Source organism: Dendrobium catenatum, unplaced genomic scaffold (assembly GCF_001605985.2).
Source record: "Dendrobium catenatum unplaced genomic scaffold, ASM160598v2 fragScaff_scaffold_879, whole genome shotgun sequence".
In the NCBI taxonomy this organism is placed as follows: Eukaryota; Viridiplantae; Streptophyta; class Magnoliopsida; order Asparagales; family Orchidaceae; genus Dendrobium; species Dendrobium catenatum.
Genome location: NW_021319341.1, coordinates 1142640 through 1157593, shown reverse-complemented (window position 1 = coordinate 1157593; position 14954 = coordinate 1142640). Strand labels below are relative to the sequence as shown.

The 14954-nt window shown below is 35.5% G+C and overlaps 1 protein-coding gene across 2 annotated transcripts in view; it reads right to left on the bottom strand.

Moving 5' to 3' along the window:
- Nucleotides 1-238: 238 nt before the first annotated feature.
- Nucleotides 239-14954, bottom strand: part of LOC110106841 (phosphoenolpyruvate phosphatase) — a 31001-nt gene continuing 16285 nt past the window's right edge. For both annotated transcript variants that reach the window (XM_020836892.2, XM_020836891.2), the window contains exons 6-10: nt 13180-13318; nt 4757-4977; nt 2953-3074; nt 2575-2736; nt 239-549 (exon numbers count right to left, since the gene is read on the bottom strand). In XM_020836892.2, coding sequence (XP_020692551.1) covers nt 477-549; nt 2575-2736; nt 2953-3074; nt 4757-4977; nt 13180-13318 — 717 coding nt within the window. In that variant the 3' untranslated portion in view covers nt 239-476. The remainder of the gene's footprint in view (nt 550-2574; nt 2737-2952; nt 3075-4756; nt 4978-13179; nt 13319-14954) is intronic.

Below are 14954 nucleotides of genomic sequence, written 5' to 3'. Positions count from 1 at the left end.
GATCCCATGTAGTGGGACAGACTTGATGTTGTTGTTGTTATAATGTTCATTTATAAATTCTTTCAAACAAATTAATAGGAAATCTTCAAGCAGCAAGAAGAGATGAAGTACGTTTATGTTTTTATTCTCATTTTAATCATCAGAATGCAGCAAAGATGAATAATGGCCTTGTATATACGTGCAGTGCACAGCAACACAAAAAATTTATGACCAAATAGATTTGATTAGAGGTCAAGAATAGAAATTTAATTTTCTGTAATGATATAAAAACCTGTCTCATTAGAAAAATATAAACATTATTATCTCAACACTTGCTAGATGCTAGAACTACGTATACGACTGGTGAAATAAATGGATGTTTTATTTCTAAGATAAATGAACATCAGGGTAGAAATATTTTTAAAAATAGTACAAAAACCTGATCTTCCTTATTTAGTAATCTTTGCACCAGTTTGCAACTACACAATAACTTTGGCTTAATATGTTGCAATGAAGTTGATCTGACGGTTTGGTTGTTTTTTCTTCAATCTCCTTCTTGTGTTGCTTGCCCTGCATTTGTGTTTATGATCATTAAACAGATTAACAGTTTATAGATCAAACTGAATAAGCCACAATAGCTAGTGAGGTGATAGGAACTATCACTTGAAGATCTTAAGTAATTCCTATCGATCTTTAAAAAAACAGCAAAAATCTTTCACAAGAATTTGTATTATTTGATGAAATAGAAACGGAAACTAGTAAGATATAGTTGATCCTCAATTTGAGAGGAGGATCAATCTCTCCCAACTCTCTAGACACTGCTAGAGCCCAAAAGAAAACCTAAATCTAAGATATCTAATTTTTCAACCAAATTCAAGATGCCCTAACCCTAGTAAAACAAACAATTTAATGCATACAATTCAAAAGGAAATTTCTAAACAGTCCCTACATTCAATTTCCCTCCTAAACTTTCTCAAAAATCCTTCCTAAATCAGCCCGGTGGAGGTTAGCGGTCCGCTCGGTCTCCGTGCGAAAGGCAGAACCTCGGTTTCTATTCGCCTGGGCCAGTCCCGTGTGGACCGGCTGAACCGGTCTAACATGAGGCCAGCAAAATTTTTTTTCTCTGAAAGCAATGGTTTAAAAATTTGAAGGCAACAGCTAGTTCAACCGAGTGCCGATAACTTTTCTAGTTTCTGTGCTCGTAGATGCTGAAATTCATCTTAAAATTACGTACTATGGAGTCTTCATTAAGCTCTTACACAATAGCTAGTGAAGGACCATGGCTGTTCTACTAATTTTGGTTATGTATTCCACTGCTTTATATGATTAAGATAATATTGTTCATTATGATCTACAATATCATAATTACTTTCGGGCTGTTTTATCAAATTTTCATGATAAATATTCATCAAGGTTATTAAAAAAACAAAGATAATCAAACGACATATAGAAGCTTATGCCGGGAACATTGAAAATTTATTATTTTTAAATCCCAGTTTATGATTTACTGAATAGTTTTCATCATTTTTTAAGTTCCTGTTATATATCCTTAAATGTCAAAATTTGTAAGCGGGTTGCTATTTGGTATAGAGATCATTATAGACACACTGTTTATAATATATTGTCGTTTGTCAATGTTAATTCTAAGTTCATATGAAAAAGGTTCAAGAAATTTCTAAAATTTGTTGATTTGTGCCTCCACTAAGAATAATTATTGGCTCCTTCCTACTATTGAAGCCCTCTTTAAAATCTAATTTTACCCATATAGTTCACTAATTAAAATTGTCTAATAAGTACAATATATCATCAACCATCAATGTATTTAATTCAAAGCCATTTAAAAATCTTGAAATAGCAATTTTCTACGTGAGTATTAAGAAGATTTTGATACATGAGATTAATCATCAAATGATAAAGCTCCTAAATTTGTGCATACCACTAGTTTCTAATGATTTTAAAGATAATGAAGTCTTGATCTTACATTTGGTGCCATGACATTGAAATATATATATAAGCAAAAGTGTAGTGGGTACACTGTTTATGGAGATCGAGATGTTTGGGGTTTTTTTTTTGTTTGTTTGGGGTTTTGGTTGACAATTCAAAGAGAGAGAAATCTATCTCACTAAAATATATGATGGGGGAGAGAAACAGATCAGGGTTGATGGTGATGGGGATTGAAAGGGACAACAATCCTAACATCCTTAATCCCGCATTGACTAAACTTCTTATTTATTGAGGTTGACCCAGTCCAGCCATCCAAACTAACACTGGAAGCAGTTAAATCATCAATCAAGTTTTTGAAATCATTCCTAACAGGAACCTGAAAATTCTTAAAGATGCTATTAATTACCAAAACCAAGATACAAGTGGGAGAAGCTGATTACAGTTGTATTGCTGGAACAAAAAAATTGAATGCATTAAGTTTAAGGCACCCGTGAGGAAACCAACGCAGCACATGTATGCCGAAGTTCAACGTAGAAAATTAATAAGATATCAAAAATAAATTAGCCAGAAGAGGAGCTGACATCGAATGTGGATTTTAATAAGGGTAGAATTGCAGTGTTGATATGCATATACTAACAATGGTATGCTTACCAGTACTGGTTGTGAAAGACAACATGATCTGTAGGCACAGATTTGCCATCATCATTTCGAATCCAGTTGTAGAATGCATGAGTCCTGTTCTTCAACTCCAAAACTGAATGACCATAGCTGGCCTCCCTAAAAGCTGAATATTCTGGCTGTGGCTCAAGAAACCTATCAAATTGGAAAATCTAAGAAATCAATACTCTTGTAAGAAAATAATAAATGGGAATTTATAATCATACTAAGTCTTTGCTTGGGGCTACTCTCTTATCGCTTCTTAAAAGAGCTTTATAGTACAAAAATTTTAATTTTTATTCTCGAAAGCTGCTTTAAGAAGCAGTAAAAAAGCCGTCCCAAATGAAGCCTAAGCTATTGTATTTGAGACACCTCGAAGCAAGCCCTTCTTGGTTTCCTCCATCGCCAACAGTTATGTACACAGGAGCTGACTTGTCCGGCACAGGATAGCGGTTTCCAGATGTAATGTTGTAGTTGATATTAGAAACTCGATACTGCAAAGAAACAGCTTATAATGAGATAGTAAATTAAAGCCAACATGATATGGATTGATAAGTAGTCATGCTAAACAAATAAAGCTAATCCCTGGATCATAGTGTGTTATTTGATTTGTCAAACAAAATGACAAGAAAAACTTTCTTTCACCATTTTCAGATAGCCATCCTATGATCAGCTTGAGATATTTGCTAGATAAGCTGATACGAGCCCACATATTATTACTTTTATCACTACGATGAAACGTACTAAAATGAAAGTTTATATTATAACCACATCATTGACAGATTTTTTAGTATCTTAACGAACTATGTAGTTCACTGCTTATTAAGTCGGCATTTTATAGCTCAACATTTGGTAAATTTGACGCTATATGTTTGGGACCATCGTCCATAAATAATGGATGCTCCTACTTGCTCTTTAAGGATTCATTTGGTAGCAAGATTTTTTAAAAATGAATTCATTGTGTAGTAATTTTAACTAAAATCAAATTTTGTTGGGTTTGACTTTGAATTGGATAATACAGATTCTTGGTTATTTTTGTCCAATTTAATAACCGGATATCAATTTAGTGGTGGTTCAATACTTCTATACGAATTGAGGATTTTCTGTGTTTTTTTCTATTGTTTTGTAATTTTGAAAATTTATTGTAAGTCACCCTCCAATTTTTCACTAGTGTTCGTGTGTGTGCATGCATGCATTCAACAGAAATCAAATATTTGTTTAATCTCATGTCATTTCATGAGAAGAAAATACAACAACAACATTATCAAACCTTTATCCCACTACATGAAGTTGACAACATAAATCATTTTTCTCCATTGTGTCGAGTTAAGAGTTAAATTCTCATTCAAATCTAATACACAAAAGTTATTTCTACTACTTTCCAACTACATTTCTTAAAATGAGAAGCAAATAAGGCTTCAATGTTTCAAGCCAAATTTTCTTTGATTAACTACTTATTTACGCCAAGTCTTAGGAGAAATAGTGGAATGTACTTGTTTCCATTTGCAGTGTATTCTTGTCCAAAGACATGTCCAGCAGCTCATGATTCCTTGAGAGCAAAGATGATAAAAAATATTATAAGAAAAATAAAGTTATACATAAATATTTTTGTTCCAAAACCCTTATAGTAGCTCATTATTATCATCTCATGTGCCATGTAAGTTCTAGCTGAAAATTCTTATAATATAAATATTATTTTAAGAATTTGTTAACAATGCAAATTTATGGACAAAAATTCACATTTTGTCCTTCACAAAACCTCAGATAAATCAATCCCGGCCTAGACTAGCTGTAATTTATACCTCAACCCTGAGGTTGTGTATCATCCCACATACATCAAGGTCCATCAGTATTTTGTTGAAGTGCAAACGCTATTTAAAATATAAATATTTATGCAAACAAAGATTCTTCAAATTTCTTTCATTGATATTGTACCAATCGATAATTTTGATTAACTTACAAGAAGTTCCATCATTTTCCATTTTTTCCTGTCTTCAAATGTTTTGGTAACCCATCAAAGATGGTGCTAGCATCATAAATATGCTCAACGGTCATGAATATTTAAAAACATAAGATCACATTTAGATATTTAGATTTGATGGTCTACTTGTGAATATATTAGATAAATTAAACAGCACTAAGGCGGAAAATAATAATGCATTGGACCAAAGCCTACCGATCTTTCATAAGCATGAACGTGGCCTGCGAAGACCATATCAACTTTGTAGTGAACAAGCCCTCTCTCAAAAGCAGCTCGCATGCTTTCACCCTCCATGTAATGTACACCATTGCTGTTGTATATTGGGGCATGCATAAGAACAATCAGCCATGGAGTTTTCTCTCTGTCCACTTGCTTAAGTTCCTCCCGTAACCATAACCATTGAGGAGTGTATTTTACTGGTTAAAATTTACATATCTTGATTTCAGTACTTACATGGACAAGGAAAAGTTCAATCAACAAAAAGAAGTAAAGTTTTGTTACTAAAGTTCTAACAAATGGCAGGTTTTTTACCAGAACTAAAAGGATTTATCATAGACGTGTATAACCGTAAAAATGGTGCTGCATCTTTATACATATCAAATCAGTCCACAAAATTCTAAGTGATCAGAGAGCAGTCATAATAAGTGAAAATATATCATAACAAATTGGAATTGGGCCACTTTCAAGCCTTTTTTGGCCCATGTTTAATTATGGCCGAATTTATCATAATTTTCAAATTAGAATTACTTTGTTAAGTTGTTATGTTATCCTGGATAATAATAATTTTTAAGCTTAAATGTTTGTTAGGATTATATAAGATTAGCATTGCATTTAATGTTTGGCATCATCCTTGTATCCCTATTTCTACAAATAGGAATCCATAATGTGTAATTGAATTATTACTGACTGGTGATCAAATGAAAGAAATTATTTATACCTAATTGAGTGTTCCTTAAATATCACATGTCACATGTGCACCACAAATTACACAAGCCCTAATCCCACAATTTCCACATATGCGTCGGCCTCACAGTCCTCTCCGCTTGCAAACCATCAATGTACATGGCTTCTTGAATGCTTTAGCTTGTGATCCTGTGTAGCACCCATGCCCCACATTAAAAAAAAATGCAAATCCAGTCTTCCTTTTGCCCGCTACGTCACCCAACCTCCATGTTGCATCCAGTTTATCATGTTTGGTAGAAGATTTATGAAAGCACGATTATCTTGGATGCACATTAGAAGAATTTTTTATGCTTGAGATTTCGAATCAATATCCTCTTGAGGTTGCAACCAAGGTTGTCCTTCAGTCCTTATCTGTTTCCCACGAAATTGGTGCAATTTGATTGTTGAGAGAAGTTGCATAAGACGATGTCAATTCTTGTGCGGTTGCCATCAAACTTGAAATACTTCTCTCAGAATTGATAAAATGATTCATGGTAAAGGGTTTGCCTTGCTACAACCATGATTAAAGCGTGACATGAAAGACCTTTTGAGAAATAACAAAGGTTGTCCTCCAATTAAGAATCGTTCTACAAACGACACCAAACTGTTATGTGCCCGAACATTCGTGCCAGTAGAGAGATATAGAGCTTAACGTATTAGTTTTGCACGAATGTTCAGCATACACAAATAAGAAAGGAATGTACGAATCAATAAGAATCCAATTTTTTTTACGTGAAAAACCCATGAAAGAGAAAAACCACAGGACTTAGTCAAATTGAAATTATTATACTAGTATTTGTCATTGATTATAAAGGACACCCTTCCTTGAGAGAAGACATTAATACAATACAAAGAACATAGTATGTGGTTGAAATTAGAAGAGTCATTTGACAAAATCCAACATAAACGAAGTTGGGAGTAAGAATTTGTTGACCTTCTTTTTGACATTGGTCACTTGCACGGTCTTGTCACTTATATTTCGAAGGTCTGCACGTTGCACTATTGTGTCTGTTGAAGGGTCAAATCATACATTTTACCTCAATTCATCATTGGCTTTGGGACTTATTCTTTTTTATTACATATAGTTGACTTCAATACCGAACCAAAAAAAAAAGACCGTGTACATGTAAGAACGTCCGACCACGAATGACGTCGCTCTCGCCATACTTCGCACGCCCAGGGTAGAATCCAGGATATCATATCATTATTACTCAAGTAAAAATGTCAAAGTTGAATGTATCTAGGATGTTTATATAAAGATTCGAGGTAGAATGTATCTAGGATTGTATGTAAATTGTAAAGTGCTCAGTGTATATTTATATATTTCAATTTCAAAGAGTTGTAAAGGTTTAAAAATACTTGCTTATATAAATACATATAGGGCTCCAAAAGATAATCCCCTCTCAAGAGGGTATTCTCTTTTGAAATCCTATAGAATATCCGGAGCCAGAAGATGATAAGCAAGTACATGTAAACCTATATTTCATAGAAATAGAAAACCATGATTATTGTGGTGGAGCTTGCCACCAAACTCTCTTGCAAACTCCGAGTTGTATTTATGTTGCTAAATGAATGAATAAGATATTTTTTTTCTATGTATTCGCTTCATGCAAACATGATGTTAGATAGATTCATTTACATATTTTTTATAGCTCTGATTTAAATCTCTGAAGTAAAATCATTGACTATGCAGGATAGAGCCATCCTTTTTTACATTCATAAGGTGTTGATTATGCTTAGGAAATTAGCTGATAGCTCACTCCAGGCAATCATAAGCCAACATTGTACACCTCTCAGTGTCTTCTATTATTCCTAATAAATTATAAATCTATATTTTCTCCTAAAAATAATAATCCATCCTTAATCTTTTAAACTCAAATTTTTAATTAAATCTTCATACATTTGTAAAAGACCTAATCATCACTAAAGATAAATATAAGAGCTTATCCTCTTCTGAATAGAATTATAGAACCTAGAAACCCTCTATGTGCACCGTACTAAGAAGAGAATAATATAGATAAGGGCGTCAATATTTGACCCGACTCGACCCAAACCCAACCCGAAAAATTTCGGGTTCCGGTAAACCCGTTTGCCTAATGAAGGGTTCGGGTTTCATTTTCCGACTCGTTTATAAATTAGGGTCGGTCGGGTTGACCCAGAAACCCGAAACCAATCTGGTTGACCCAAAATCAATCCAGGAGCAATGTACGGGTCCATGCTTTGTTCCCTCCTCCGATGTTGTTCTAAACGGGTCCAAGCTTCTTCGCCTCCTCCCGTCATCCGACGTTGTTCTTGTCAGATCGAAGTTCTAAACGGTACCAAACTTATTTGCCATCACCACCCGTCCTCCGACGTTGTTCCTGTCAGATCGAACTTCTAAACGGTACCAAACTTATTTGCCATCTCCACCCGTCCTCCGACGTTGTTCCTGTCAGATCAAACTTCTGAACGGGTCCAAGCTTCTTCGCCTCTTCCTTTGACATTGTCCTAGTCCGATCTGAACAGGTCGTAGACTCTTCACCATCTCATCTTCCTCCAACATTGTTTCTATCTGATCAGAGTTCTGAATGGGTCCAAGCTTCTTCACCAGTTTACCCCCTCCTCCGATGTTTTTCCTGTCGGATCAGAGTTTTGAACGGGTCCAAGGTTCTTTGCCTCCTCCGACATTGTTTATGTTGCCTCAAATAGCCCCTGAACGCAGATCGGCAAATGTGGCTACTGAAATTCGGGTTGACTCGAGGTTGGCAAGTCGCGTTGGGTCAACCCGACAACTCGGCAGGATGGGTCCGATTTGAATTCCTGACCTGTTTGCAAAATCGGGTCATGTTATGGTCAACCCGTTTGGACCAAAGTCAATTCGGATTGGATCCAAACCCGACCCGTTGACTCGTTTTGACACCCCTAAATATAACATCATTATTTGAGAGTTTTTTCTAAGTTGAGGCCTATGATGTAATTAATCACTGGGGCTTATGCCCGTGGGAAACCAACACCCACATCAAATAAATCTCATTTAAGCTAATGTATCGAATGAGTGAAATCTCATGATTATCGAGCTATTCATATTATTACTCATCAAGATGTGTATGTGAAAATCGTTATTCTTCATGGATAATTATATACATGATTCCAGCTGCACTCCCATCATCCTGTTTGCGTAGAGCGTAAAAGCCTACGAACATTTTGTCCTATGGGATAATGTGATCGTATCTTTATATTCTAAATCCCACGAGCAGCATACTTTCGAAGACACATAGAGTTAATGTTGACGGCATGCATCGAATTGTAAGTGATGGCGTGGGTTGGAATTATTAATGATGATAAGTAATGAAGCCAGTAGGCATCAGAGTAGCCTGGTGATAATAATTAAAATTTTATAAGTCGGATGACTATAGTTTACGGACGACCTAGGTTAAAGGGCTGTAATAAGCAAGCGATGAAGGTCTGAAGGACCATAGTCGAGCAACGATGGTCTGAGGATCGTAGTCAATGGGCAACGAAGGTCGAAAGGACCATTATTAAGACAACAATGATCGGAGGGCCATAGTCGGGCGACGATGGCTAGAGGACTATAATCAGACTACGATGGCACGAGGATTGTAGTAGACCGGCGACAAAAATCAAAGGATCATAATCAGTAAGTGACGGAGGTCTGAAGGATTGTGGTCTGACGACTGGGTTAGAGGACCATGGTCAATGAAGGTCAGAATGACTGTAGTCGCATAATGGTGGTCAATATCGGGGGGGAGTCGTGTAATGAAGGTCAGAAGAATCGTAATTAGACAATATTGGTTTGAGGAGCGTGGTCGATGGGTGATAGAGGTTGGAAGGACCATACTCGGGTGATGAGAGTTGGAAGGACTGTAGTCAACAGGTAATGGGGGTCAGACAAAATATTGTCAGGAAATGATGGTTGGAGGATCATAGTCGAGTGACGTTTGTTCAAGGACCATAGTCGACGGACTATGGAGTTCTGAGGATTGTAGCCGACAGATGACGGTGGTCAAAAGGATCGTAGTCAGGAAACGATGGTCAGAGGACCGTAGCTGGGCGAAGGGCATCCAAAGGCTATAGTCAGTGGATGACAGAAGTTGAAGGACTGTAGTCGGTGATGGTGGATGGAGAACCGAAGCCTAATGATGAAGGTCAAGAACTGTAGTGATTGGCCGACAAAGGCTTGATGGAGATGGTGGGGCATCGGCCTGACAATGGTGCTCAGGAGATGCTCTGAAATCCTCAGTGTCAGTGTGAAACCCCTAAATTTTCTATTAAAAATTTTTAACCTAGAACAATCAATATTTATTTCTGGAGTCATAATAAGTTCAAATCACAAATCGTCTTCGCCGGAACATTTATAGTGTTATGTTTTAGCTTCCCTAAAATTTTCATAATTTTTTGGCACTGTCAAAATTTCTTACGAAATCGGCACCAATCAGTACAAGTGTGGGTTTTGGGACCGTCAAGTGTCCGTTTTGCAAACCGATTTCACTAAAATATTCTAAATAAAATAAGTTAATTTATGAATATTTTTTGTAATTTTTGGAATCCTTAAAATAATTTCTATGAATTTTCTACTGAAATTAATTATTATATATTATTTAGTAATAAAAAATAGAAAATATCTTAGAGCATTATAAGGTTTTATAAATGTCCTAAGCAGCTCACGGCTAACAAAGAGCATTTTAGGAAATAAGAGAGGAAAAGATAGGAGAGAGAAAACCAAAGTTCGATTTTGGGCAATTATAGGTCATTTTCTTCCGTCGGCTCAGTTGGGAAACTTGTTCATCTCGAGATAAGGCACATTATGTCCATCTCAATTTTCAAAAATATACAAGGTTTAATGAATATTTCGATTAAAATTTTGTATCCGTTAGCGAAAAATGAGATAACTTTGCACAAATAAAATTTTCACCGATTAACTTTTTGTATGTTGTAGAGATTACGATTATGCATATTTTGAATAGTTTCTGAAAATTTTACACCTGCAATTTTGAAATTTGCATGATTTTTATTGAATAGAAAATTATATAGATGTTAAAAAATAGTGTAGTACAATAAAAATCTTAAAAATTTGTTTTACACAATCCCCAGTAATTTGATAATTTTTTGAAAATGTACATTTTTTGCTTGTTGGATTTTCTTTTGTATATCGTTATACAATACTGTAAAATCTTGATACATACGTAATTACTCTTTAATGGTTATAATGTGATTATATATGTGCATATGTGAGTATATTATATACGTTGGGAGCTACACTTTGAGATTATATCTGTGTCAGGGAATTTCTGAGAGTTATAAGGGGCCAGAATCCTTTGAGATTCTGTCTGAGACAGGGATATGTGATATATTCTGATGTTATAAGCACAAATAAAAAGGAGAGTCATAAGGGACCAGAATCCTTTGAGATTTTGTCTAAGTCTGAGAAATGTGATATGAACTACTTTGTGATATGAATTTCAATTTATTTATTTGTTCTGTATTGTTATTTAAATCAAATAATAATTGTTATGCATTTATTACATTGCTTAGTTTAGTGATTTATTTAAACTATATTTAACTGTTTTTAAATATTTAAAAATTTAGATTGGTTCGTGTGGCTTGCTGAGCTGTTGTAGCTCACTATGATTTTACTTCTAGTTTTTAGGATCTTGGAAATGGAAAGAGGTTGCGGACTAGCAGTTCAAGATCATATCTGAGGTCATATGCATTTTCAGCTCTGTAGTTCTTGCCTGTAGCCATGTATTGTAGTATAGATATTTATTTTGATGAAATGAAAAAAAAAACTTTATGGATGAGTATCTTTTCAGTATTTTGATATTTTAGTAACTCTATAGTCTGTAGTTTATTTCAATGAATTTTAGCAAAAAAGAAAATCTAAAATAATTCCAAAACTAGATCTTGGAATTTTCTTGTCACAAATCAGAACGATAGCACCTATCCTGGTCTGGCTGGGTTGTGACAATCAGAGCTCTCTTGAATCTCAAAAGAGAGTTCAAATTGCATTTCCAATATTTTTTCTCTCCGTGTGGAGAGTGGGGACCTATTTATAGATTTTTGAGAGTGGCATGTCCCATAAATATAGCTTAAGTTTGAAAAGTCCAACAGATGGGCTATATTGATTCTCTTGATCATAAATAGTTCATTCAACATTTCAGTGCCTCATGATGTTGGAATTAAGTGATATTTGGCTTGTTGGATTTGTCTCTTCAAGCCACTCGATTCGACTATAAGCATGCTAAATTTGAAGCTCATTTAGTTATCCAATTAATGTCCTAAGATTTCCAATTATGTTTCAAGCCCTGATTTGGACTTACTCGGGCTCAAATTGTATAATTTTTTGCGTCGTTGAGTTTGTCTTGTCGAGACATTCACTCCAATTATAACTTTGCTGTAATCGAAGTTTGGATAGTCCTGAACTTAATTTTGAAAGTTTTCAATTCAAATATACCTCGAGATTCATGCCGATCAAGACGAATTTTCAGTGATTTATCAGCTATGTAGCCTGATCAAAAGGACTTGATGAATTCACCCCGCTAAGCACTTGAGAAGTCATTAGCATGCCTTGAGAAGTCGTTCCTTGAGTGGCCGCCATATATGACTTCATAGTTAGAAGTTGCTAAAGCTGATTGGTTAATTCATCCTGGCTCAACTGGGATGAGTTCTTAGATTATGCCCGTCTGCTTAAAGAAAGTTTTCTAGTGGACTGACGAGTCAATTTTTGGGTTGAGGCTGAATAAACCAAATTAACTTAGCTTAAACTATATTGATTTAGCATGAACTAGATAGGCTTAACTTGAACCAGTTTTTTGCATTATTTGGATGTAAGTAACTTACTCATTAACACATGTTTAATAGCTCTAATAATAAGTTGCAGTTGCTTGATAGGCAGCAACTCAATTACCTGTATTTTCTCTTAGAGCTAATTTCAATATCAGTATTTTTCGAATTTGCAATCTGCTTAAATTTTTATTTAAATATTATAATAAAACTTGCTGATTCTAACTTCAATTGGCAGTAAAAAAGGATTATTTAATTTCACTCTTTTAGTTTTCTCTTGGCTGCTGCATACCTATAATTTCTAGTGATATTAATTAAGACAATAAAAGTGCCTTTTTGGCTTCCGGTACATTCACAAGTGAAATTTAAAGGTCACAATGAAATAGGGATATGGAATAATAAAGAAATTCTCCTAATAAGCTCTCAATTAGAGCAATACCCTAGTTCGCAAATGCACCATAAAGCACAAATGATCACCAACACTTCCCAGTCACTTTGCTCCCATTAGGGACCCTCTACATAGGGATGAATATGGCATTGCCATGAAGATCCACAACATTACTCCAATACACAGAAACATGTTATAGTAACAGAATAATAGAATAACACAGATCAGCCAGAAGACTCAAAGTTTGACTGTCCCGTGTTCTCAAATCACCTTTGCATGCCGTTAATATTTTGCATAAATACACATATGTTAGCATAACAACAAGATCATGAACCGACACCAAGATTTTTTTTCTACTTAATCGGACTCACTTTAAGAAATCTACTGCAAGCACTAATTCAACACACTATAATAGGCGTAATTATGGAAGTGCATGGTTCCACATAATCTTATTAAGAAAAAAACAGAATTACAACAATGATTATACAGAAACAAGTGAGTACATTACCGAATGGAGAATAACTTGAAAGTACAATGATATGAGCAGATGCTCGCCTCACTGCATACCAAAGGGGGGAGTTGCTTTTGGAAGCTACATGAGGGGTTGCGTACCTATGAATATAAGCTCTAAAAGTAGAAAATTCTCCCTGTCCACATTTTATGTGATATAAATATTAGAATAAAAAGGAATCAGGAATAAAAAATACCTGAAAATAAGCAGTTGCACATAACAAGGAAAAGTTATTCAAAATTCAGTTTAATAAAACATCTCATTGATAAAAACAAGCGCAGGCAAACATGCATAAAAAATATCCTACACAACATAAAAAAGGAAAAAAAAATTCTGAAGAATTTTAAAAACATAAATTCAAAAAAACAAATATTCCTAAAATAGGAAGATTATTGTTTTTTAAGATGGACAACAAACAAGTTTAAGAAAAAAAACCAAACAGCTATCCAACAGAAACAATTCAAAAAATGCTGCAGTTTTGCATAGTCTTTCTTATTGGACCATTCCAAATTCTATTAAAAAGTAAAAGCAACGGCATGTGATGGAATTTCAGCCTTGCTTGAAATATGCATCGACCTTGCTACCAGGAGGGTATAAATAAACCATACTTTTGATCCGGTGGATTGCTGATCTGCATTAATGACAATGTTGTGCAGGCAAAACAAGAATAAAAGAATAAATTGTTCTCATTTCATGAGAACAATTAAGCCCTGATAACCATTTTCAACAAAAGAGTGGCACAGGATGGGGCCAACTATATTTATACTCGAAATCACAGAAATTTTTATCATTACATTTCAAATAAAAGAAGATTAGGCGTATAAGTTTAGGCCATGGACAGCTTTTCCTTGAAATCAGTGAAAAAAGGCTGAAAGTTGTGGGCTCCGAAAATTCGGCCCCGGCCTCCGCCCGCTTTTCTTTTTATTCGGCAAGGGAGTTTTAACTGATTAAGTTCCGAGGTAAATTTTGGAAGGCAGATGGGTTTGTAGATAAGACACTACCCAGAGATTTCGCCCTCATTTGGTGAGGACTTTATGATCTGAGTTCTGGTTTCCTATAGGCGCAAGCCCCTATAGTTAATTACCTCTCCCGATCACGAGAGAGAACTTTCGATTAAGGCTAGTCGCCGATCAGATACGTATAAATACGTGTTATCTGGCATATAGTAGCAGCATGAACATTGGTATTTGAAAATGTTGGAAGTTTGGGAATTTGGGAAATTCTATATTTAAAATAGAAATTTCACCATCTTGCACTTAAAGCTGATGGTGGGGGAATGGATGATGGGCCCGATCGAGATCCCATGGTTCCGTCGTCCCGGGCCATCGTGGTCCCTGGTCTACTTAGTCAAAGGAGGTAGTCGACCCAACCTGACAGAAAGATCCTTGTCGGCAGCCATGGGTTGCTTCGCCCAAGGGTACCTTGTAGACCTGGGGTGGGTATTTGCCTAAGCGGACAAATTTAAATTCACCTTAGCTAATAGAGGGCTTTGTGCCCTATCAATCATATCCTATTGATTCATATCTCAAGGATTTGATGCCAATAAGGAACATAACGGCTCTGGCCATAATCGGTATTTCGTGGTGCCATTTGGCGGCAAAACCACTCGGTTCAAAGGGCCCCGGGTCATATCCGTTTACCTGCAGTGCCATTTGGCGGCAAAACTGCCGGTTAGAGGACACGTACCACGTCCTTACTAGCAGGAGATTGTTTTGAGAATGGATCCTAGTGATATTTTCGACTAGGCATTTGGCTCTGTGTGAGCTGAAGTT